This window comes from Coenobita brevimanus, chromosome 47 (genome assembly GCF_032717465.1).
Source record: "Coenobita brevimanus isolate Jiangsu-jjx chromosome 47, ASM3271746v2, whole genome shotgun sequence".
NCBI classification, from domain to species: Eukaryota; Metazoa; Arthropoda; class Malacostraca; order Decapoda; family Coenobitidae; genus Coenobita; species Coenobita brevimanus.
This window is the reverse complement of record NC_137000.1, coordinates 7,229,471-7,256,945: the sequence shown is the minus strand read 5'-3', so window position 1 is coordinate 7,256,945 and position 27,475 is coordinate 7,229,471. Positions and strand designations below refer to the sequence as shown.

Genomic DNA, 27,475 nt, shown 5'->3' with positions numbered 1-27,475 from the left:
TGTTCTTGATTTTTTACTGGATGAAGGCGTTCAGCATGCACATATCAATCAAGTGCAAGAACACCTTCCTGTACCAACGACGATTCTTCCTCAGGCAGTCTATCTCTCCGATCATCATGTCAGACTTGTCCACCAGCCGCATATTGACGTTGTAGTCAATGACAGCATCAGGCTTCATCACAGGCTCGCCAGTCCTTCTGTCGACCTTCCCTGTGGCCAGCATTTCCCCCTTGTGTACTGTGGTGAGCACATTCACGACTCTCTTATCATGCCACCTGATCGCAAGCATCTTGTCAGTTTTCTTCAGGTGCACGTCTCCCCACTTTGATTTTTCAGCCTCGGGGAAGGCAGGGTAGTGTGCCCTATTGCTCCTGACAGTGCCACAGGATCCGACGCCGTGTTCAGAAAGGTACTTGGCGAGTTTAGGAGCTGTATAGTAATTGTCCGTATACAGGACATGATTCTCGCCAAAGTACTTTTCCAAAAGCACTTTCACCACAGAACCAGAGAATCCAAGGGGGTCAGTCTTGTCCAAATCGACATTGCTGGCGGTGAAAATCACGAAGTCTAAGATGAACCCCGTCTTGCAGTCGCACAGCACGAAAAACTTGATTCCAAAGTGGTGCCGTTTGCTTGGAATATACTGCACAAACCGAAGACGGCCCCTGAACAAAACCAAGGACTCGTCAATCACCACTTTCTTGAAAGGGCGCAGGAACCTCGTAAACTTATCCTTGATCAAGTTCAGGATTCCCCTCACTTTCCATAATGGGTCAGTTCGGGAAGGCTCATCATTGTTCGCGAAGTGAAGGTAAGTCATGAGCCGCCTAAAACGATCGCGGCTCATGTATTTATTGAAGATTGGTGTTGGGCAAAGATCGTCTGAACTCCAGTATTCCTCCAGCTTATGTTTCCAATTGTGGGGCATCAATAACATCAACCCAATAAATACAAAGAGTTCCCTGATCGTTAGAGGCACCCATGCTGCCATCCGCGACGTGGATGGCGTTGCCGCCTCACCTTCTCCTTCACGAACTGCAGCAGATTGCCCCTCATACCTGTTCGTCTCGGTACAAATCTGCTCCATTACCTCGTTGTCAAGGAAGGCCAACAGGTAGTCCAAGCATTCACCATCCTCTTGGACAGGGAAGTCAGCCTGAACTCCACACCCACTGTCATCAAAGGGCAGATCTTCCGGCACAAAATCTGAGCCCTCTGACCACACGAAGGCATCAAGAGTGCCCTGCCTAGGCTGGGAGGTGCTGGGAGCGGCGGGGGGTGAGGCAGGTCGTGTGGGAGTGGGTGAGGCAGGCGGTGAGACTGCGTGAGGCAGAGGCTGTCCTAGGTCGTGTTGGTGTAGTGGTGGTGATGGTGGGGAGATTATCTGAGGGTTCAAGGTCACTCGCGGTGGCGTGACTGGCGAGTTGCCTAGTGCGAGTTTCCTTACGAGCTAGCCTTACACTAGGGGACAAAGTTCTAGCTCTACTACCACGAACACTGGGCCTACGGAAACCTCTACTATGTAAAGTTGAAGGTCTGCTTCCCTTCCGAGGTGGTGAAGGCGACTCTGAAGACTCAGGAGACAGGGCAGCTGAAGAGGAGGACGAGAGAATGGGGCTGGGAGTGCGTGGCGGGCTGGCGGTGGCGTGACGTGGCGTAGGGGACAATGGCGTGAACTGGGGTCACCACTCCTTTTCCTCTTGGCCCCCTTTCCATATTCTAAGCCCCTTTTCACAGGAGCCTTGCCTGTTGAGGTGCTTGGCACTGAAACAGTCACTTCTGGCACAGACTCAGCACTCGATTGCGTGTCAGACTCTGCCAGGCTTGACCAAACACCGACGTCACTTCCATAATCCATGGACGCTTTCAATAGTTCACTGGCTATTGCAGAGTCACTCAGTCCCTTAGCAGTTCCTGGTAAGGTTTTGAACGGGGTTGAGGTCACAAAACCCTTTTTCGGAGGGCTGGAAGGCACAGACTCGGAAGAGCTTGAATAGCAGAAAGTGCTTGCGCGATGATGGCGCAGATTGACACGTATGAGCCGTCCGCGCGCTGCCATATCGCACGACGAGGGAGGGCCACGCATCGGTGCGTGGGTGGGTAAAAAAAATGAAACTTGGCAACAACCGAGGTCAGTAGTACAAAGGTCAAGTGTGCTAAACGTAGCTCAAGGGTGGCGGTACTGATAGACAATACCAGCTGAAGCCTGCTTGCCCGCGGTTATTCAAAATTAACTCAAATCGCAAACGCGACGATCCGCCGTTCTGTCCTTTGGGCCGACTGTCGCAAAAGCGACGATCCGCGTTTAAGGGGTTAAAGCTTCAAAATTCCTTGTTCCACCTCACATAAATGGAAACATTCAGACCACTTCCATAACCAAGACTATATTCTGACAGACAACTAAAGTAAAGTATCCACATTTCCAAATGCATTCCCACATTGTACTGGCAGTACCATAAGTACTGCAAGTCTTCATTATATATTGTCTTTGTTTTTCTTTGCTGCTAATTACACAGCAAATAGCAAGTATTGCCACTACAGTAGGACACCAGGTTTTGCACCTAATAGGGACTGTGAAAAGTGACACCAAAGTCATGGCATTGACCTTATGGGAAAAAAGCTAATGGGGACCAAGCCCATAAGGAAAATCACTCCCCTAATGTATTTCCTACTTTAAATACATCCTAAAGTTACCTGAAAATGTTTCTGTTGACCTGCATTTGAACCTCTGTAGCCAACCCCATGCGGCAGTGAACTCTGGGGATGGCGCAATGTTACGTTTCTTTGCAACTGCATCATAAAATAGGCGGGCCTGGTCTTGAATTTCAGGCCCTGACACACTAACATCTTCCCAGATCCTCCTATTCAATTACCGTAAGATATAATGTTCAACCACTAGCATAAATGAGCTGCACTCAGGCACTGTTTTCACTCGTCTACCTCCAGTAACTGGTTCAAATACTTCACAAGGACTAGATTGGCCGTTAATATTTACATGTCTTGTACCGATTTGCCAATTTAAGTGCATTTTTCCTTAAGTTATACTGGTCCAGTGATCAAGAAAAAATTATAATTTCATTGTGCAATTTATATTTTTTATATTTACAGTGGGCTTGCCTACTGTGCGAATCACATTGTGCGCAAGTGACCAAAAATCATAACCAAAAACCTTGAATGTGCGAGTTTACCTCACAGAATGTGAAGTAGAGGCAAGGAGTGGCTAAAAAACGCCGTTTTCCATTAGCAAGCGACCCCCCCAACACAACACTTCCATCATAACATGTTGTGATGTTGATGCGCAGAAATTCCCAGGGCATTCTACTGCACGGCTTGGGGTAGGAGGTGGCGGGCGTGCCATTGCAGACAAGACTCGTGCACAGTGCGGATCTGTTCTCTGCAGCTAACCTGTCGTGTACAACGTGAGGCTTTTTTTTTTTTTTTTGCTCCATCCTGTGCTGTACTGTACCTTCGCTGCACCATGCCTCCAGCCCTAAGAGTTAAGAAACTCCTCACGGATGCGACCAAGTTGGAGATTATCAAGCTCAAAGAGGAGGGACAAGGAAACACAGTTATCGGGAAAGCCCTGGGACTGGCTGAATCAACAGTGAGGACAGTCTGGAAGAACTGCGATGCCATCAGGGCACTTGTGAAGATGTATGGTGCGTCTGAGCCTGACGGCCGTTCCCGGGTGGGAAATCATGCGATGATACTTGTGGAACGGTATCTTGCCACCTGCATTATGAGGAGGGAGAAGGAAGGTGTACCACTGAATGGCAGATTTATTTGGAACCAAGCCCAGCTTTTTTACATGGCAGCATCTCGCAAGTTATCTGTGGACAAACCTTTCAAGGCACTGGTACGATGGCTGCACCGTTTTTTGAAAAGCAAGGAACTCCATCACATCAAAATGTTTGGTGACCGTGCCTCTGCCTACAAGCTGGCCGCGAGAGAGTATCCTGTGATATTTAGAGCGCTTCTTGAAGAAGGACAGTACACCAAGGACCAGATCTACAACATCAACAAAACGTCATTATACTACAAGGCCATGTCCAAATTGACTTACATCGCTAAAAAACAGAAACAAGCCCCTGGTCGCAAGCTCCAGGGTAATGTTCACTGTAAACCTGTCTGGGAGCCACAAGATGAGTCCAGTTGTTGTACACACAGCTTCACACCCAAGGTGCTACAAAAACCTCACAAACATGGATGCAAGTGGCATGTACTGGTACAAGTCTGCAAATGGTTGGATGACCAGGAACATTATGGCAGACTGGTTAACAAAGCACTGCGTCCTTGATGCCAGGGCCAAATGTCGGGAACTTGGCATTCCATTTAAGATGCTCCTCGTGCTGGACAATGCACCAAGTCCCCCTCCATACCTAGATCTACACAAGGATTGTCGTGTTGTGTTTCTGCCGCCCCGGACAACGTCGCTCATGCAGCCACTGGATCAAGAACTGATTGCCACTGTGAAGCACTTCTGCCACAAGCAAGTGTAAGACTACCTATGCAGGAAGACTGACACACAAGAGGAGCTTCATGCCCTACAAGAACATCACAATGAAGACCTCGATGAGGCATCTGTTCCTGTACCATTTCCGCCAGCAGCTGTATCCCAACCCGCCACAGATGACCTGACTGTTGAGGCATTTTGGCGTCGTTTCACAGTGAAGGACACAGTTGACTTTCTCCTACGAGCATGGCACTTGATTACACCTGCAACGGCAAACCATGCATGGTGACTGCTTGTGCCTCACTTATGCACGACCCACGGGACGGCCATTCAACCACTGGCCGAGGCTGAGGTAGCAACACTGACAGCAGCACAAGCTGTACCAGGTTTCAAGGACGTTACATTGGCGGACATATGGGAAGTGAACGCTGCTACTGAGGAACAGCCTTGCGAGGAAGTCTTGCAACAGATAGATAAGGCTGACGCAGAGCGCGACGCCAGGCAGAGTCAAGCTGAGCAGCCTGGTGTGATAGAGGGGAGGACACAGCTGTGTATGTCTAGAATAAGCAAGATCCTTGCTGCTGTGGATAAGGTCAAGGAAGAGGTGAAGGAACAGGAAGTCAGCAACTTAAGGATGGAGGAGGTTCTCACTGGTATCGACAAAGTCTTCCATTTCCACACAGACAGGCACAGGCAAAAAATAAACGGAAGACAGATGCTCAAAACAAGTTACACATGGCGGGCTCAAGTTAGTGAAAGTGAGAAACCAGCTACATCGTCTGATCCTGTTCCTGTCGAGGATGAAGAGGATGCAATGTCAGATGTGTCAGCATTGGACTTCGAGGGGTTTATGGCCGAAGTGAGTGACTTAGAGGCTCCTGGGGAAGGTGCTCAGGAGGAGTCTGTGAAGGGAAGTGTTGGTGCGGCGGGAGGTGAGGCGGTGGGTGCGGGACCATAAATGTTGCTGCGCCTCGGAACCCCTGTTATTTAAGTCCATCAGGCCTGTTGTCTACTGTTGTTAAGGTGATTGCCCATATTTTTGTTATTGTAGCTATATCTGTAGTAAAATGTCTGAAAATTTTGACCTTTATTATGTCTCTAGGGCCAAAAAATGTCCAGGTATGAGGGGGTACCACACTTATGTTATTTTTTCCAAAAGATTATGTATTCTCAGTGCGCAATTTCACAGTGCATGAGGTCCAGGACTGCCCAACCTCTCACGCACTGTGCAAGCCCACTGTGTATCAAATTCTGTTTTTTAGAAAAAATTTTTGGGGTGTTTTTTTTTTTTTTTTTTTTTTTTTTTTAAATGTGAGGAAGAAGGAGCTAAAGGCAACGAGCCTGCAAAACTATTCCTTCCAAGAGAAAAACAAAATATAAGAGAGAGCCAAATTCAAGATCCGATCATTTCCAGATGCCTGGACACACTGCGTTTGAAAAACTGGAGATCATAGGAAGTAGGAAATACAGACAGAGAGAGACAGTTCCAGAGTTGACCTGTTGCATAAATGAAGGACTGGGAGTAACGGTTAACTCTTGCATTAGAGAGTTGGACAGAAAAGGGATGAGAGTTTACTGCTAGATGGGTGCTACGTGCCCGTCGTAGGGATGGAGGAATGCATGCAGACAGTTCAGAGGAGCAGTGACCATTGAAGTAGCGATAGAAAAGAGATAAAGATGCAACAGTGCGGCGAAGAGACAAAGGTTGAAGGGAGTCAGTAAGAGGAGGAGAGTTAATGAGGCGAAAAGCCTTTGACTCCACCCTATTGAGAAGAGCTGTATGTGGGGAGCCTCCCCACACATGAGAGTTGTACTCTACACAGGGGTGGATAAAACCCCTGTATAGAGTCAACAATTGTGCAGGGGTAAAGAAGGAATGGAGTCGGCTTAGCACACCCAATCTCTTGGAAGCAGATTTTACAAGAGATGTAATATGATCTTTCCAAGACAAGTCCCGAGTAAATGAAACCCCAAGCATGTTCAAGGATGATGCAGGATTAAGCTGAATATTATCAAAGATTAGTGGGTATGCCTGTGGAAGATTTTGTTTCGGAGCACTCCATGACTATCACCCTGCATATTTCGGCAAGAAACAGAGTTCGATATAAATATAAAAAATATAAATTGCACAACAAAATTATATTCTTTTCTTGATCACTGAACCAGTATAACTTTAGGAAAAATATATTTAAATTGGCAGACAGACCTACAGGACATCCGAATATTGATTGGCTTCAAGTTCACTCAGCTATTCTCCCACACTACCCACAGTCAACTCTGGCACATTATACATTTTGCATAGCTATTTCAGAGTTACCAGCACCTTTCTCCATTTCTGCTGTGATTTTATTTTTAACATGTCATCATACTTGCAATTTTTCACTCCCTTCCGGTGGTAATCACTTGGCCTTCCCTTTGTCACATGTTGTTCCAGGTTCATGCTTTCATACACCATTTCCACTATTACCTGGTCCCCCTCTAGCTCCACTTAAAGCACAAGATGACATACATCCATCAATTACTGATCAAGGATGTGAGAACACTCAACTTCCGGCCATACTTGTTCACATATGGGAAAATGGGCTGAAACTGAGTGTTGGCGTTGGCATCACCATGGCGAGAATTCAAAACTCGTGGTGCTGGAAGGCGCAAAAATGTGTTATTTTGTCCCAAATGCTAAATCACGGGAATATTTGATGGCTGCCATGAAAGTGCGTTTCACTAAACTAGATGCCTTGAAACCTGGTACCCTACTGTGAATGTTTCACTAATATTATAAATAAAACTGATCTGCTCATTCCTCCAATTTACAGCACCTAATGTATTGAAAATACAGATATTTTGGAACACATCCCTGGCACATAACAAAGGCCATCTGTCCTGTTAATTAAATTAACCAGACACAATCTGAAATGTAAAAAGGCTTAAAGACTCACGTAATCACAGCATCTGACTAAGATGATACAATTACCCCCAATCTGAAACTATAGAAAGTCAGAGAAACAGCAGAGAAAGATAAGACCTTTTTGTTTTTACATTGTCTGGGTACACAATACTGTATCTCTTCATACAGAAATATAATCATAGTAGATCAACAGATTTTGAAATTCACCATAAATGAAGTGCATCCATCAATCCTATTGATTGTACAAGTAAAGATGGGTAGGAACACAATTTTAGCCACATACTACTGCACCATACTATGTAATGGACAACTTACTCATGACTATGAACTTCAGCACAGAGAAAAAATTAATAAATAACAATTGGTAATTAGATCTCATATTAATGGCATCTGCATTTTAGTTGCATTTAAACTCAATAGGAATACCAATTATATACTCTACTACATTAAACTGGAGCGAGGTCATCAATTACATACTGACCTGATTTTATAAATGATAATGTATATTCACATATTAAATACTGTACTTACAAAACCCAAAAATCATTACCTGCATTTCTGCCTAAAAAAAAAAAAAAAGAAATTTAAATGAATGTTATATTAAAATTCTGTACAGTAATAACTGGAAAGTGAAATAATAATAGTGCTAAAGTTGACATTCATACCCCATTCTCTATGCTGGATATAAAGCATGTCACTTCAGGAATGGAAAATACTGATAAAAGAGAACATAAATATTTAGCGTTTCAAATGTGATATGTATTGTTCTAAACAAGGTCCCATGATTAAAATAAATACACTGTATTATGCCCTTATCCTGCAAAGACAGGCAGGTACTCCTGATTCATTACAGAACAATAAATACCGTATTCAGTCACAAGCTATATGCTATAGCTTTACACTGCATTTTTTTTTACATCCATACTCAAGAAAACAAAGTGAACAGTCACTTGATGGCAAGTACCAGTATTGCTGATGCTGAATGATGGATTGCTGACATGTTTACAACCCATATCACAGCTGAGACCCTGAACGAATATTTATTGCAGAACCATGCTTGTGAAGTCCAGATGAAGCCATAGGAAAAAATTACTTCCTACTATGTACAGTATTAATGATCCTACTCTTCATAAAGACTTTATAAAAGAAAAAATATAAAACTGTGTAGACACAATTTCCATACTCACACACACCTTACTAAACGTTGATCCTACACAAAAGACAGTTCTTTGTTATATCTAGCATCAACCATTTCAACTCAAGATGTATGTACATACACCCCACCCAGGACTCCACCTTCAAACACCAAGAGGGAACAGCATATGGTGGTCATTGTGCTAGTACATGTATTGATCAGAGTACATGTGACAGACTTCTAAACTGTGGGAAAAAGTTGAGTCCAGAGGGTGAAGTCCTGTGCACGGTACACAACATATCACTGTAAATGGTACTACAGGGGGTCGTAATACGCTGTAAGTGTATATGGTAAGCCCTAACATCTCTTTTCCAAATTAGTATCTATATACTATGTATAATTTAACCCATGTATCAACACAACATTCTCATCTTAAAGGTCAGGACCAACTTGCCTAGCCCTTGGCTCCTGTGTTCCTTATGGGGCAGCATAGGATTGGATGATGGATGGATGGATGGATGAACACAACATTCTCGGTAATGAAGTAACAGCAGAGCTTACTTTCACTCTGAAACTGTGATTAATACAAAAGCTTTGACATATATGAAGGATAATAATGCAAAAGTTACCACATCACTTAGCTTGACTGGAGCTTACTTAAGTCTTGTCAGTATTTTACAGTGACTGTTATTATATCTACTACTAAAATATTCATCAACTGATATTAGATTTTGAAAATGTCAAGGCTTAACATATACATATTCAGATCTTTTAACAGCAAATAAAATCACATCCACTAACAGCGAATGACCAGTAATGGCCACATACTCAGCTGGCTGAAACCTATATCTATGAAGGTAAACTACATTACAAAATGAACATTCATGTCAAGTAAAAAAAAACGGTTATTCCTCTTTTAAAATTTACCACTGCAAACATACACTGTATATACGGAATCATCTAATGCAAAGTGGAAAGCAGGTGAAGCAGTTAGGGGGAAATCCTGATGATTGTGTCTCAGTGACATGATATAACTATTCTGCTGGACAGCATCCCTTTCCTACTGTACCAATTTTTCAAATGCTTTGTTGGTGCTAATTATAACCCAATCCAAATTTTGGCAATTTCTTGAAGGAAGTAAAAGATAATGACTTTTAATAAGGAACTAGGATTAAACTAATGACTATAAAAAATTATTCTTATATCTATGTGAACAAATAAAACATACTGTATACCATACTGTATAAAGAATATCATAACAAATACTATGGCTCAGCCAGCTGAACAGCATTTTAGCCATTATGGAAAAACAATGATCAAACTAGACTAAAGTTAAAGGCACATATTACTGGTTTACAAGCACAGTTAATGTGTTTTACTGTCAATATACATTGTCCTGCACCAACAGCTTGAGAGGAAAAAGGTTTCCACTAGCTGAAGAACAGGGTCAAGCATTCATTCTACTTGTTATAACCAAAGATATGATATGTTGCTTCTTGTTAATAACAGCCTGAAAGTTAACAGTTCAGCTGTTGGTAGGCTAAGGCTAGGGAAGGAAACAAGATATTACCAATAGCACACTACACAGGTCAGGTAGAGGAGAACTTTACACATCCTTAACACCTATACCTCAGTCACCTTAACAGTGTGTTCACACTTTAAACAACAGTACAAAATATATATTGATAACAGTGGAATTATTAACCATAATAATAATTACATTTTGTTATACAGTACTATGAAGATTGTCAGTCCTTAGTTTATTTATTTATACAATTTCAGAAATGAATGCCAGTAGCTGCAACACTACTGATCAATATTTTTTTACCCAAGGGATTTTTGGAAGCTACATGGAGGCTAGGGAGGATAGGATTTAAATCCACATTTTTAGTACCCTCAGATTAGTGTATTAGTTTGCTGGAAGCAAGGAAAGCAAATGAGGCTTCAGTGACTGTGAACACGCATCAATACCATCAGGTGCCTCAGGAATAGTGGTTAGTATTGTTACATTAAAAACTAAGGAGTGACACAGTTGCTATGCTAAAGGAGAAGCCATCAAGTGCAGACATGTTGACAGCTGTGTTTCATTTGAGAAGTCTTCAGAAATCTTAGGCTGAGCTTAAATTATATGTGTATATATATATAAAAAAAAATGACATGCTAATTATGGTATATGAGCACTGAGTATTGAAAATAGCAAAACTAAATGAAAAAGATTACAAAAATACTTTGCACAGTAACAAATGAGCAGCAAGCAAACACCCTTCACTGCAGCAGTTCAGCATGGAATACCTGTAATTGTATAATAAGGACCCAAAATGATGCACACATATTTACAAAACTTGCTGCAGTGGAGGGCTAGACTACACAGCGGTAAGCTCAGTCGAAGCAAACTACAGTACTTTCTGGCCCTAATCCCAACTATGTTCAGCCTGAGGCGAGGAAGCTGCGGCAACTCCAGCAGTGAGATGCACAGAGGGTTGAGCATTACATCAATGAAGAAAGTCACTGCACTTTCAGTGGTCCCTGTCTGTACTTCTGTCATGAGGCCAAATGCTGCCCTCCTAAATGCTGTGAGTTTAGACATTTCTTATCCCATCATAATAAAATTTTACTGCACATACCATACACTCTGCAGTAACTTCCCAAACTGCAAGCATTACTATGGTAAAAAAAAAATAATAATAATAAAATAAAATAAAAATAAAAAGGCCAATGGAACTATCTCCCTAATAAGAATGCAAACTTGTAACAGTGGAGTACTTTTACTGAAGGAGTGTTTAATGTCAATTATCAGTGTCTGAAATTTCTATTTTCTTCATATAAAGACAGCTGCTGAGACTGGTTGTGTTACATAGTAACTTGTATTTTATATATATATATATATACCTCCACAGAATACGATACTTTGCATTCCTATTCAGTTAACAGTCCGAAAGTATCGGCTATGCTGGTTATTACGCCAAAAAATCCCTTGGGCAGTGTCCTAGAAGCGATCTTTAGGAAGTGTGGACATCTCCGACTCATGGAGGAATTGAATCTCTTGAAGATCCATGAACTTCTCCTGATCCTTTATGTGAGCATAGTTTGCTGCCAGGCACATGAGGTAGTGTACCTAAAATGGAAACCCCGGGTTAATTTTACTTACAAAATACAAATGTTAGTTGTTGTTGAGACCCATCAAGCACAGACAAACAACTGCCCCTGCAGGGATGAGCCATCCCATGCGGTGAATTGATCATCCTTTGCTGGTGGAAGGGAAAAGGGTGGAGGTTTGGTTCCTGGGTGGATGCCACATTTGTGTTTCCCCACCCAGTTAGCAGAGACACCAATGCAGAAGTAGGCTCCATTTCACCCCATGATCTGGTTACATGGTTACCACCCAGCACTAAATGGTTTCTTAGTTACATGAAAACCATTCGATTTGTCACTCAATGCAGAGTCACCTGAAGTGGAAAGAAGAGTAATAAAATGTGACAGGAGGGAAAGGGTGATGTAGGAAGAGAGAATGGCTGACACAGAAACAGAATGATAAAGGTGATGGAAGAAGTAGGCAACAGTACAAAGTGAATGAATGATGTCAACATCGCCTACCACTACAAATGTTAGGTTACTCACCACTGCCTAGCCACTAATCTGGATAAGACTGACCGTGTGAAGCCACTACCTCCACCAAACCATGTGAAGTTCTATTTTAGGGAACCTGCCATGTGAATGCTGATCTTAGGCACAACTTATCTTGGGTGATCTCTGTGTTAACTCAGTTGTGAAGCTGGTTTGAGCATGGAATATCAGCAGTGATAAGGATCAACCCATGCTGAATTACAGGGAGAGAAAGGAGGTGGTGCGGCCGAACCAAAGTGACGAGGACTGCCCCAATAGAATGCAGTAGCCAACCCTATCAAAATGATTTATCCTGACTGTCACCCTTAGGAGTTGATTGTAAATATATATACTGCTGCTGTCATAAAGGTCGCTGGAGCAAAAAAGGTATGGCTACAAGGTAAACAAGTGGCTTGAGGTGGAAGAGTCACTACTCTCCATTCCAGCCTCCTCAAAGTCCCTCTCTTCATTTCGTGATATAGTTTCAGGTCATGAGTTTGGAATCATAAGAATTTGTATTTATGTTAACTTGTACACTGCAGCCTAGTAACATAACTGTTCCTATTTACTACCGGTACTCTATTAGCTGAAGTTTCTGGCTGATCTTGTCTGAGTAAGTTTGTGTGCGATTCCAAAGAGGTTCCCGCTGTGCACCTGTTTAATATATAAAGAACCTGATTCTGTGGTGTGCTGTGCAGAGATTTTGTATGTAAGGTTTATTTGTTTAAGTGTCACTGCCTGTTACCTGAACCCTCAAGGACAGAAATCTCCCTAAATGGTCCATAACAGTATAAGCTGGAAATATATCACCATTATATGTTGTATTCTTGACAATACTACTATTTTATCCACAAAATCTAGGGTAAGAAGGCTGATACTCTTTGGGTACAGTGCAGACAAGCAGAGTATATACCATATATACAGTGACCCCTTGGTTATCACGCACTTGGTTACAGTGGTTTTCATTATCACTGCTATATGAAAATCTGCACTCTTGCTATTATCGTTCATTTTTTAGTAAAAAATTCATTATCGTGCACCTGAGCTTGTTTCTACCAACAATGATCGTGCATAATCTCTGGTTTCTGATGCCTTTGTGGGATTAAATGATGAGTCTCTACTTAAGGAGTTAGTCCCAGGTGGTGGAGACCATTACAGTAACTCCCCACCCCCTTGCCTCTGAACCTCTTGACTCAAGCCTATCTCATGTCTCTGTATGAAGTATGTTTCTTCCTTACTGTGCCCTTTTCATCATATTCTATTAATCTAAACATGCCTATATGTGTTTCTGTTCCTTACAACAGTATGTATGTATGTATTAGGTGGATCTAATTTGTTGTAAAAGGGAAAATTTGAGTTCACAAGTGGGGTGCCTGGTACCAATTAGGATAAAGTCCATAGGTTCTTCACTTTTGTTATCACACAATGAGGGACTTTGAGTGTCATATGTTACCTAGCTGGCGAGCCTAACTAGGTCCTAGGCCCCCTAAAATACCGTAACTATGGTGCCTCTTCTATATGTCTGGGTAAATTTATGAGACTTGACTAGATGAAAGACCATTTAAGTCACCAAAATACTCGCTGATAAAGAATATCACACACACGAATGAATACTTTTGACCGGCTATTTTGCACGTGCATAAATTGGTCTTCCATCCAGCAATCCCTTCACACTGCCAATTCGTTATATTACTGATGAGCTCAGTGGAATTGGCTTTCATATCTACATTTGTATCTTTTGTCTGAGTAAAAGCAGTGCCTTATTAAAGCTTGTCACTGCCTCAGTTTTCTTAAATTTAACATACATACATACTGTACACACATCATCCAATCCTTCATTGCCCCATGAGAAGCATAGGAGCCTGGGGCTAGGCAAGTTGGTCCTGACATTTAAGATGAGAGTGAGCAGCCTCATTCATCCCTGAGTGGCATTATGTGAGCTATAAACCCCAACCACCCCTTGGATATAAACCTGCACTAGCTTAATCTGATTGGAGCACCTTAATTACCCACTAAACCACTGGGTGCCATAATTTGGTTATATGGTTACCATCCAACGTAGTAAATGGTTTCCTGGTGTACAGGAAACCATTTGGCTTGTCACTCAGTGTAGTCACCCATGGGCAGAAGGAAGAGGAAAGAACGAAGGCAAGAAGTAGAGGAAGGAAAGGAGAGAAGGACATAAGAGGAAGGAAGAAAGAGAGGAAATGGCAGCTGCCTGCAAGCAGCACTACATTAGGTGAGTGGATGGTGAGCACCCCCACCTACCACAAATATTTACTATATACTTTACTGCCAATTAACATCTATTCTCACACTTTACGGCGACCGTCTCCAAGACAGGACAAAAGATTGCTCACTTTTTGCTAGCTGTCAGTGCAGGCGGAAGTGCTTACGGTTCATTTGGCAGACCATTGTAGCTAGTGATCAAGGCTGAGTCCAATATTTGTTTGCTTCTTATGATGTACCGTACCATAAGTTATACAGTAGGGGAAAAAAAACAAGATTACAAGTTAGCCTAGAATGTGAGCTGCATAATGAGCTTGGTAAAATTACTTCCTTCACTCCAATGATGTAATTATTATTGTTTATCCAGACAACTTTGTTCACTTATGGGGTGCCTGAATTATATATGATGATTCAGCAATCATTAATCCTCTTCAAAATGAGAGTGTTGATTAGAGTAAAACCATCTGGTCATAACAAGAATAAAATTATAGGTATATACCTGGACTGTGAGGGCTGGGCTCCTGACATCACTTACTCACTCACAGGCTCAAAAAGGGTCTTATCTGATCTTTGTTTGTTACAGTACATGCTGTGATTTATTTTAACATCCCGACCCTAAACTTAGAGGAAGAATATACATGAAAGGACCTTCGAATTCTAAATGGTGCTGGATACCTGGTACAAATTATTTCTATATTATACATTGTACATTAAATGTTCACAATGTGTCTATATTAAAGTGATATATAGTACATACAGTTTTCTTCAAATTTCATTTTTTTTTTTTTTTAACCCTAAGGTGACAACTTTTTGTTGACCTGTCTGTTAAATGTAAGGTATTATACAATAAAATCTTGGTCAGGTCGTGTAATATTATCATAAATAAAAATCAAAAGGTACTGTTTAGGTTATGGCAGTAGTAAAAAAATATCAGACACAAGGGACTTATTATTTCTGCACACCAGTCATGTTACCGCACAAGCCATTAATTCTGTTTCATGTACAGTAATCCCTCCAAGATCCAACGTAATAGACCCAAAGGCATGTCCGGGACTTGGGTTTGTCCGGAACTTGAGAAAATGCTCCCTGGACAGGTACTTATGGACCCTAACCCAACCTTACTTTGAAAACCGCCCAAATAACTCCCAACCAGACATGCACAGCACCTATTTAAGACCCTATTCACACAAATAGGGGACAGAAACCATGAAATAAATGAAAAGGAACCAAGAATGAGGAATTAGAAGTGAGCATGGAAAATACAGGGTACTTACAACACGTCCGTGGCCATCACGAAGATTAACCCGCCTCCGCTATGGCTCTGACAGTGGTGAAAGTGCTCTTGAAGCACGTACGATAATCCAGTGTTGTGCTGCACTTAATCCTTTGCATTGTTAATTATAATTGTTTAAAACTGCACATTCTGTTCTTACTTGTCCCACGCCAGTTGCAACAGGCCAGTGTTGCACTCTACACTTAATCCTTTGCACTCTAAACTCTAATTTCTTAACATTGCACAACACTGTAAATTCCCATTGGTCTAGTGGTGAGGTATTGCAGTTTATTCACTGTTTATTCACAAAAACAAGCACGTGGGGCAGCCATGGCGACGAGCGTGTAGCCACAACGGTAGTTAGGCGGGGACTGAGAGGGGAGGATGCAGGGGGAGCTCTATTACGCACGAAAACACAGCTGTTCATCACTGCGCAGCATATTTAAAGTAGGGATGAACACATTGGCTTTTGGGGGGGGGGGGGGCACTTTCAGTATCCAAGGACCCGAGCCCAAAATGTCTGGGGTGTCTGGGACTTGGGCGTCCGGGTCTTAAAGGGATTATTTATATATATCTGTATCTATCTATCTATCAATTATATATACAGTATATATATATATATATATATATACCTCATCTCATCAGCCATTTGAGTATCCACTGCAGGACCGGCCTATCCCTACCGAAGCAGGGACGATTCAGCCAATGTATCTCTACCAAGTGGCTTAGGCTGTCTAGCAGAGATTGTATGTAGGGTGAGAAGTGCTTGTAAGTGTAACTGTAGTGTTGGAGTGGCTTTGGATGTGTGTGTAGTCTGTATACCAAGTGTAATCGGCCCGTGCAAGCCGACTGGGTGCAAGCATACTTTATAGTACGTGGCACTGGTTCAACCACAGCACCCCTTATGTCCGCCAGCGCAGTACGTGGCCTGAAGAACACTCCCAAAGTTTATTACCCTGGCAGGAGGCGAACCCTCGTTCTTCAGTGTATGAAAACGCACATTTGACCACTGCACCACAGAGGCTCCATATATATATATATATACAAAACAGCTGATGACAAAGCTCCACCATGAAGTCCACATAATACTGTTTGGTCAGAAATGCTTCCTGCCAGTTCACTTATCTTGAGTATGTGCACCTCAACTTACATAACAGTACATCCTGATTATATTCCAAAATTTATGTTGCTGTATGTATATAGATACATCCATCATCACCATGATTACAGTATACTGTAATTAATAGGGTACCAGTTGTCCAGTTCAGGAATAAAACTGGAAAAATATTTAAACATGCAAATTTCTATACCATAAACTCTATACTGATGCCAAAATTGTTAATAAAAAATAATTACACCCATATACTGTCGCACTTTAGCTACAGATATTAGCATATACAAAAAAAAAATGTCCTTAGCTGACCCTAGTTATGATTATAACCAACTTCAAAACTCTGACTGCACTCTGTAGCATTTCTTTTATAATCTGAATGCATGTTCTTAAATGGCATTAGAATTATGGTATAGCATGGTTATTAATTTGCATACATAATATTGTACCTGTAATTAGAAAAAAAAATAAAATGTATAGTACTGTCTTGAACTTCATCCAGTACATGAGCCAGGCTTTGAAAACATTAAAGCACAAGGGTTTCTTCAAATTCCCAACCCATGTATCACTAACACTCAAAGACATACAGTACTTTCTTTAACTCAAAGACATACTTTCATTTTAGTTTTGTTACAGCCACACACCTTTATTCACCTCAGGACAGACATATCTGATGGAAGGGATCAGGTACCTCCTTTGTTAACTCCTTCCATATAAGAAGTTTTTTGTAAGCTGAGTAAAACTGTCAAAAGGGAGCAAACAGAAACGAAAAATGACATCACCCTATTCAAGGGTTTAATTCTACTCTGCTTACTGAAGAACTAAATATAATTTAATTCCCATTAAAGAAAACAAACTGAATACTACTTACCAATGACAGAATCACCAAAAATGCAGATACTGTGGCCAGTATGAACATTATCTCGGCATGATTCACATAATCTTTGCAAAACAGCTTTCTTTCTCCTGAACATACCCTCTTGTCATCTTCTAATGTCCCCGCAGGGAAGAGAAAACCTGAAAAAAACAGTACAGTACATTACCATCACTTCACACTATGCTTTGGAATGAGGGTGTAGAAGCTGCAGTTAAGGAGAAAACAAGGCTTTTCTGGGAATGGAAGAAGTGTGGTAACAGGGAGAAATACTTGGCTGCCAAGCATAGGGCTAAAAGAGAGGTATGCAGGGTGAAGTCTGAGTTACTGGATAACCTAAATCTTGTGGAAAGGAAGAATATGATATTTAAGGTGGTAAATCAAGTGAAGAGGGATAATCGCGATATTATGGGTGAGCAGTGTGTGAAGAATGATGAAGGAAAGGTAGTAGTCAACAGTGAGGATATTAAAAATGCATGTAAAGGAATTATAACCACTTGTTGAAAGAGTAGTTTGACTGGGACAGGGACGGTTTGGAGCCAGCAGATCCAGTGTTTGGCTCTTGGCCTTTGATTGATGCTGCTACTGTGAGTGAGGCAATAGGCAGGATGCAGGTGGGGAAGGCAGCAGGTGTGTCCGGGTTGACTGCCGAAATGCTGAGGGCCTCAGGAGATACAGGAATGGGGTTAGTCACTGATCTGATAAATATGATTATAATATAATCATATTTATCAGATCAGTGTGTTGTCCCAGATGATTGGCTGAAGAGTGTAATTGTAAATGTGTAGAAGGGGAAGGGCGATCCCCTGGAAAGGGGAAATTATAGAAGTATTTAGATCAGATAATGAAGGTAATGGAGAGAGTTCTAGAAGGTATGATTAGAGAAAGAGTGAATATTGATGAGATGCAGTTTGGGTTTATACCAGACAGGGGGACCACTGATGCCATATTCATTGTTTGACAGCTGCAGGAAAAATATATATGAAAGAAAAGGGAACTGTACTTTGTTTTTATTGATTTGGAGAAGGCCTTTGACAGAGTCCCTTGAGAGGTGGTGATGTGGGCAATGAGAAAGCTTGGGATGAAGGAGTGACTGGTTAGGGTGGTTATGGCCATGTATGTGGGTGCTCACACCCTGGTAAGAGCGAATGTAGATTTGAGTGATGAGTTTTCCGTGAATGATGGTGTGCATCAGGGGTCAGTTTTGAGTTGCTTGTTGTTTATCATGGTACTTGAAGCCCTCTTACGTGACTTCAGAAATGGACTCCCGTGGGAGATGTTGTATGCTGATGATTTGGTGTTGATTGGAGAGAATGAAAGAGAGGTGGAGGAAAGATTTAGGAAGTGGAGATATGGTATGGGGCACAAGGGCTTAAAAGTAAATGAAGATAAAACAAAAGTGATGATATCTAGGGTTGGTGGTGGTACTATCAAAGAAGAGGGAGAGTAGTCATGTGTGATTTGCCACAAGGGCATGGGAAGTAATAACATCTTGTGTGGTGTTTGTGATAAGTGGGTGCATGTAATGGTATTAGAGGTAGACTGTGAGATAATGCTGATTTTATGTGTGCGGCGTGTCTGGGAGAGCAGGTGGAGATTGTCAGGTGTGAAGGGATTGAACTTGCTGGTGAGTCTCTTGAGTGTGTGGAAGTCTTTTTTATTTGGGGGGCATGTTATGTGCTGGAGGTGGGGCTGGAGTTAGCTTTGTGGCTAGAGTGAGGAGTGGTTGGAAGAAGTTCAGGAAGCTGTTGCTTCTCCTGACATTGAGAAGGCTCTCCCTATGTGCTAAGGAGTCTTTTTATGCTGCATGTGTTAGGAGTGTAAGTGAGACCTAGGCAGTAAAGGAAGAGGATATTCGTGGGCTCAAAAGTACAGAAATGGCAGTGATTAGTTGGATGTGCAGTGCATCCCTGTGAGCAAGGCCTGGGGGGGCTGGGTTAACAATGGAAGAGTTGAGAGGTAGGATGAGACTGGAGTGTATTGGTGTTGTGATAAGGAGAGGTAGATTAAGGTGGTTTGGGCATGTGCAGAGGATGGCAGATGCTAATTGGGTGCAGAACATGAGAAGCATTAATACTGGGGGTGGGGATGCAAGGGGTAGACTGAAAAAGATGTGGGGTGAGGTCATTAAGTGTAACCTCAGGGTTATGGGACTGTACAGGGAGGCTGCCATATATTGAGCAGCATGGAGAGCTGCCATTATGTGACCAAGGCCGACGCATGCAAGCATGTTGGAACCTTCAAAAGCGAAACAAAATGAACTTGGTGGATGATTTTCTTGTCTTTGCAGCCTTTTCACGTTTCTGAATGGCTGAATAAAAAAGAAAGAACTATAGCTCTACATCCTTTCCACTGCACTTTTTCGTGATTAGCACCACGTTCTACTGCTGACCTTGTTTCAGCCTGGCTTTCAAGATGGACAGACTGCAATTTTGTAACCAGGTTAATATGAAGTGGTTATACTTTCACAAATTCACAAATATTGTCCCAAAGTCACAGATTAAATACAGTAAGTCCTTACTCTAAGGTGTCCCTTTCTATGTTCTCTCTTCCCATTTAGTTCTTCAATCAGAGGATGTGCTTTTATTCTTAGGTTTGCTACCTTCAGTTAATTTTAATTCACACAGGACAGACCACTAGTTATGAAGGGCTTAATGAAGGTTATACAGTATCTTACTCCTTCACTTCAAGAATTACATCCAAAGCCAAACATAATTGTCTAGTGGTTGCATTTACTAGAAAATAAAATATTAATTTTAATTCACACAGGACAGACCACTAGTTATGAAGGGCTTAATGAAGGTTATACAGTATCTTACTCCTTCACTTCAAGAATTACATCCAAAGCCAAACATAATTGTCTAGTGGTTGCATTTACTAGAAAATAAAATATGCCATCAGAATTGTGTGGTTAAGTCTCCTAGTAATATACTGAAAACCTGCCTATTAAAGTTCCAATCCTATCTACAATGCTGATTTACTGGTTCTTCCAACTTATTAACTGTACAGAAATAGCCAAGATAATCTGGAGCATAACTGACTTATAATAAGGATGGTCTGTGCAAAGCAGCAAAAAAATTTGGAATGAGTTTGTACAAGAATACTGCTTCATACAAGAATATTGCTTCACTCATTAGGTCCTCACACATTTACTGATACAGTCAATTTTCACTTCAAGTTTTAGCTGTGTGCAGACACAGTGCTACTCTGACCCCCACTTGGCTAATCCTTATCGACCCGGTTACCTTCCCTGAGTCACTGTTTTCGGACTTTTTTTTTTAAATATCAAGTTGATTTTTTTGTCATCAGATCATGTGTTTCTGAGCTCGAACCCTTCATCACCCTCGTTTTTTTATAATCTGCGCCTCTTGGGTGGGTATGAGGGTGGCAATAAGTCGCCAGCACCATGGGAGGTAGACAGGCGTGTGTCCGCCATTGCTGGAATATAAACGAGAACTGAATTGCTAAATATGCAGTATTTGGGAACTGCAGTGTGGCAGGGCTTGGCAACTGCTCTGAAGGTGTAGAGGAAGACTCATCATTCCCATGCAAACCACTGATGCTTCCTCGTGTTTGGAATTATGGCATGGAGACCCATCGCCTCACATGAGGTGATCTGCGTGGCCAGGTCCTGCATACCACCTCATATGAGGCAGTGAATGTGGCAGGGGTTAAGAACAGTAACTCTAAGGAATACTTCTGCTTCATGAATGTCATGAATAAGTGGTAATGAAAAAAAAAAAATCTTTTTTCTGTGCCTGCCCTCCTCTCTTCCTATATCTCCCATCTTTCCTGTCACCTCTTATTGCTCTTCTTTCCTTTACAAGTGGCTTTACATTGAGTGACAAGCCAAATTGTTTCCTGTAAGCCAAGAAACCATTAACAATGCTGGGTGGTAACCATATAACCAACCCATAAGTGCTCCCTACGTGTCAACAAGTGGGTTGGTGGAGGGTTAGTGCCCCTCCTCGTAACACCAATAACTCAAAGTCAAATGGCCACCCCTTATGGGATTATGGCATCTGGCAATAGATAGACAGATAGATAGAAAAAAATATATATCATGTATGTGTTGGCCTTGGTCACCTAATGGCAGCTCTCCATGCTGCTCATTCTCTGGCTGCTTCCCTGTTCAGTCCCCTATCCCTGAGGTAACATTCTATGACCTTGTACCAGGTCTTTTTTGGTCTGCCTCTCGCATCCCTATCCCCGACATTCACACTTCTCACCTTCCACATCCAACTGTCATCCTCCACCCTCTCAACATGCCCACACCATCTCAATCTGGCCCTTCTCATCACAACACCAATACATTCCAGTCCCATCTTTCCTCTCAACTCTTCAGTCATAATCCTACCCCACCTCCCCAGGGCTCACACTCATGGACACATTATACATCCACCTAATCACTGTCACTTCTGTATGTTTGAGCAAATGAATATCCTCTTTCTTTACTGTTCAGGTCTCACTACCATATAGCATTACACTCCTGACACATACCACCTACAGAGATCCCTTAGCATGGAGGGAGAGCCCTCTCAATGTTGGGAGAGACAACAGTTCCCCGAATTTCCTCCAACCATTCCTTACCCTAGCCACAGAGCTCCAGTCCCACCTCCAGCACATAACATGTTCCCCTAACAACACTCCTCCACATACTTGAAAATCTCTCAAGCAATATCAATCCTTTCATTCCTGACAATCTCTGCATGCTCTCTCTGACACACTGCAAACACGAAATCAGCATTATTTTGCGGTCTTCCTCTAATACCACTTAAGCACCCTTTTATCACAAACACTGCACAAAATGGAGTTACTTCCCACACCTGTGTGGCAAACTGCACATGGCCACACTCCCCCTCCTCTGACTACTGCCACCATCCCTAGACATCATCACTTCTGTTTTATCTGTATTAGTCTCAAACTAATGTGCCCCATTCCATCTCTCCATTTCTTACATCTTTCTTCCAACTCTCTTTCATTCTCTGCAGTCAACATCAAGTTATCAGCAAACAACATCTCCCATGGGAGTCCATTTCTAAAGTCACACTAGAAAGCTTCAAGCACAATGACAAACAATAAAGGGCTCATGACTGACCCTTGATGCATGCCAACATTCACAGAAAACTCATTACTCAAATCTCCATTCACTCTCACCTGCATGTCTGCACTCATATATATAGCCATAACCACTCAAACCATCCACTCCTTGATACCAAGCTTTCTCATTGCCCACCTAACCACCTCCCATGGGACTCTGTCAAAGGCCTTCTCCAAACCAACAAAAACAAAGTACAGTTTCGTTTTCTTACCTATGTATTTTCCCTGAGTTTTGGACAATGAATATGGCATTAGTGGTCCCTTTGCCTGTAAACCAAACTGAATCTCATCAATACTCACTTTTTCCCTAATCATACCTTCAAGGACTCTCTCCATTAACTTCATTACCTGGTCCAAAAGTTTATGCCTCTATAATTTCTTCATTCAAGGACATCACTCTTCTCCTTATACAAATTTACAATCACACTCTTCAGCCAGTCATCTGGGACAACACACTCATATGAAATCAAATTTATCAAATCAATAACTAAACCCACTCTGTATCTCCCGAAGAATTCATTATCTCAGCAGTCAACCCAGATAAACCCACCACCTTCCCCAGCAGCATCTTGGCAATTGCCCTTCTCACGCTGGCAGCATCAATCAAAGGCCAAGGGTCAAACACTGGATCCACTGACTCCAGACCCTCCCTGTCCCAGTCAAACTCCTCATTCAGCAAACACTTATAATGCTCTTTCCAAGCATCTTTAATATCCTCACTGTCCACCACTACCTTTCCTTCATCTTTCTTCACACACTGCTCACCTATGATATCCCTGCTTTCCCTCTTTCATCTGTTTTGCCACCTTAAATACAACATTCTGGCCCTAAGCTTGGCAGCAAAGTATTCCTTTCTGTTACCACCCTAATTCCATACCTGGAAAAGTCTTCTTTTCTCCTTCACTCAACACACATTTACTGGAAAATTTACAGATAAAATATAGACCATTGTACTGAAGAACTTGGAATAACACAATACGTACATTAGTTCACAAACTAACAGCTCACAAATACTGTATACAATACAAATATACGGTAATATTCAAAGGCTACAATTCAACTGCCCATACAAAAATTTATCGTACTAAAAACTAATAGGTAGAACTATAAAAGATAAAATAGTGCATAAAAGTATGACTTAAAATGACTAGGCAGATAGCTAATTTTATTGTTTTCTTAATATGGATAGGCAGACCTAGGGAGGTATAGGGAATATGGGGCAGAAAAAGAAGCACTACACTGCAATAAACTATAATCTATACATTACATTTTATGCTGCTTAGCTTCAAAACACCATCAGTTACAATGGTATACAAATAATAGTAGCTACAATGCTGTATTTTATTATGAGAGTAGCCAGTATAACATAAGGCTACAACTTAAAATTATATACTGCCATAAAGACTAATCATTAAACAGTTTCATTTCAATTTTTTATGTTTAAGTTACTATACACTATCTATCATACATCTTGTCAATTCAGCAAATTGATGATATTGGCCACATACACCATGATTATTTGCAGATCACAGCTTGAAATTCAATAAGCATAAGAGTCAGACAACTATGTATATCCTCTGGAAATATACAGTCCATTCACTTAATATGCTAGAATCTGGGAGGTAGAAGACCTCGCTCTCTAGAAATTTCGTGCTCTACAAATAATGTACCTTATGGGGAAAATTCTTATTGGACGGGTGGCTGCCTCAAAAGTCAACTCTTTGGCCCCTAGTCTGTCATTCTGCCTATGTATAATGGGACATTAAACATATGTACACAGTAAGTATAGCTCACCCAGTAGCCCCTTACCTTTAAATCTATGCAGGAAAGGCTTAGTCGACTTTAAGAGATGGGGTTCCGAGGCAAGATGAGAACGTTATGGTGCCCTGGCCACAGCACCCTCCACACCACCCAACTCCATCACACCACCAACACGCTCCACGTCAGTCATAAACCCCTCAAAGTCAAAGGCAGACATACCATCATCGTTATCCTTGGCTGATGTTGAGGGCACTGGATCATCTTCTTCTTGTGATGGAGTAAAGAAGGTGATGATCAGAATCTGATGCCTTCAGTTCACTTCCTTGGCATGCCTGTCTCAGTGGTAATACAGGCTGTTTTCTATGGCATCCAAAATGTTATGAGCTCTCAGTTTACAGAGTTCATTCACTGTCACTTTACCTTTAAACTCGCCAAAGGCTGCCAGGATTTTGCTTGTGTTTCAGATCAGTAAATCTCCACTATCCATGGCCATGGCTTGTGACAGTGATACAGGTCACTTCCTTGCGTGCTCTATAAAGGCAGGTCACATCCTGCGGCGTGACACTGGGTTCGCCTGACTTTGCCGCCGCAATTTTGCATTTTCCAAACCAACTCGCACACTGCCGATTATTTAAACTTTTTCACCCGCCACCGCGCTCTAGGCATTTCACATCGAAGATTCTCACGTATTAAGTGAATGGACTGTAAGTACTTTTTAGTGCTGGTGATAGATATGTAGCGTACAATGAAAACTGTGGTAGATCTCTTCAGTAGTGTTACAACTCCAGTTGTACTGTTAATAAACCACAGTCTAGATCCTAAGAGGTTCTCCAGCTGTAAAATGTTGCCCAGAACACAGAATGGTTTCCTTTTACAGTACTCAAATGATCTGAACTATTCTACCCTAATATTGGACCCTCTGGGGTTTCCCAAAAAAGTACAGTAAACTCTCAATTATCCGGACGACCACTACCCAGACAATCCAATACCCGGACGCTGTAATCTGGCTGTTCCAAACCATTATTTGTACATTTCTTCCCACTATCCGGATAAAATGCTTGTGTCCATTTGGAAATTATGGTCGCATGAATAATTTCCACACGGACTAGCAGAAATAACCTGGTGGCACCGCCGTGTCTAACTGGTTAGTTTACCCAGCATCTGCCAGAGACCTCCCTCGCTCGCTCTCTGATCCCGCTTGATGTACAGTAAATAGTTGTTATGGCACCACATGTGGTGGTTTTTGTGGTTGTTCCCTACCTGCTTCTGGCCCTGCTATTCCTTGCATGCCTCTTCCTAGGGTGTGTGATGATGGCCCCTTCACCATGGAAAAGGAAGAGAGTGGTGCTGGTTCTTTAGAGGTAGGAGATCCTGGGTAAGACTGATGCAGGATGGTCGAATTGAGAGTGATGACATTGAATTTATTATAGCTTACTGTATTGTACCATGATTTTATTCCATTTTACCATTATGTTGGTGTTGTAAGGGAGGTGAATGCAAGAGTGTCAGGTGGAGGTCTGATTCTGGTGAATGTTGATGGTGGAGAGTGGAATTTGAAGCAGCTGCTGTTTGCAGATGATACTGCATTGGTGGCTGATTCAGAGGAGAGATTGAGACAGTTGGTAGGGGAGTTTGGAAAGGTGTGTGAAAGTAGGAAATTGAAAGTAAATGAGAACAAGGGTAAAGTGATGAACTGTATGAGGTTGGTAGATGGTAGGGGGATGAATATAGTTTTGAATGGTGTGTTGCTTGAGGAGGTAGAGTGTTTTAAATATTTAGGGTCACATGTTGCTGTGGATGGAAGAATAGATGCTGAAGTGAAGTTTAGAATGAATGAATTAGGTAAGGTGCTGGGAGGAATGAAAAAAAGTGTTTAGATGTCGTTCGCTTAGAATGGATGTAAAGAGAAGGCCGTATGAGGATGTTGTGGTATTGACTGCATTATATGGGGCTGAAATATGGAATATGGGTGTAGCAGAAAGGAAAAGTTTGAATGTAATGGAGATTAGGTGTCTGAGGAGTATGTGTGGAGTGATGCGTATGGATCAAGTGTGAAATGATGAAGTGCAAAGGAGAACTGGAGTTGTTCAGGAGATGGCTGGTAGAGTTGAGCAGAGGGTGTTGCGATGGTTTGGGCATATGGAGAGAATGGAAAAAGAGCGATTGGTGAAAAAGATAACTAGATCTGATGTGAGAGGTGTAAGGCTGAGAGGGAGACCACAAATAGGATGGATGGACAGTGTGAAGAGAGCACTGGATGCAAAAGGGATGTCTGTTGAGCAAGGAAGAGTGGCTGTGCGTGACAGAAATAAATGGAGAGAAATTGTGAATGAATAAATGATGACGCAGCCCTGAGGGGATATTCCTGCATTTGGTCTGATCAGCTAGTCAGGTCAGGTGCAGGTAAGGGGATGAGTCTATTATGATGTGGCAGGGGTAAACCAGCTCTGCTGTTGGGCCCTGCTGCGGATATCACTGATTGCACTGTGCAGTTGACCCTTGTGTGGTGTGATGCGGTGAGGATCTGTCCCTTCTCCCCTTTGGGGCTAAGATGTGAAGGAATGTGTTTGAATGGATGAGTAAATTGGGGGGGTGTCGTCCTGCCTCGGCTACCTCCCTTTCCTTGGGGGAAGCAGCCTAGGTATATAGATAGATAGACCATTATGTTTTGTGGGCCCACTGCATTTTTAGGTTTGCTTTACCAGACCGAGTAGTGTTAAACAACAGGAACAAGTGCTGTATGATGTACTGTAGTGGCCTTTTACGTTGGCTTTCAAAGTTACGTTATGTGCGAATGGGGGCCAGGGGAGAAGTCCACTATCCAGACATGCCTTTCCCTCTATTTTGTCGGATAATTGAGGGATTACTGTAATATGCAGTACTGAATAAGTAAATGTGGGCAAGAACCAACATAGTTCTCGGGGGTTAGACTTAGGAGGTACTGTGTACTTCTTTTGGAGGGATTGCCATTGCTTCCTTCCTCTTGATCCAACAGAGATGGAAACTTCGTATACTATCTATCTATCTATCT

The 27,475-nt window shown here is 42.1% G+C and overlaps 1 protein-coding gene across 1 annotated transcript in view; it reads right to left on the bottom strand.

Moving 5' to 3' along the window:
- Nucleotides 1–7,463: 7,463 nt before the first annotated feature.
- The window catches only part of M6 (neuronal membrane glycoprotein M6), a 203,517-nt gene continuing 183,505 nt past the window's right edge, over nucleotides 7,464–27,475 (bottom strand). Inside the window, exons 6-7 of the mRNA XM_080271730.1 lie at nucleotides 17,581–17,726; nucleotides 7,464–11,608 (exon numbers count right to left, since the gene is read on the bottom strand). Coding sequence (XP_080127856.1) covers nucleotides 11,480–11,608; nucleotides 17,581–17,726 — 275 coding nt within the window. The 3' untranslated portion in view covers nucleotides 7,464–11,479. The remainder of the gene's footprint in view (nucleotides 11,609–17,580; nucleotides 17,727–27,475) is intronic.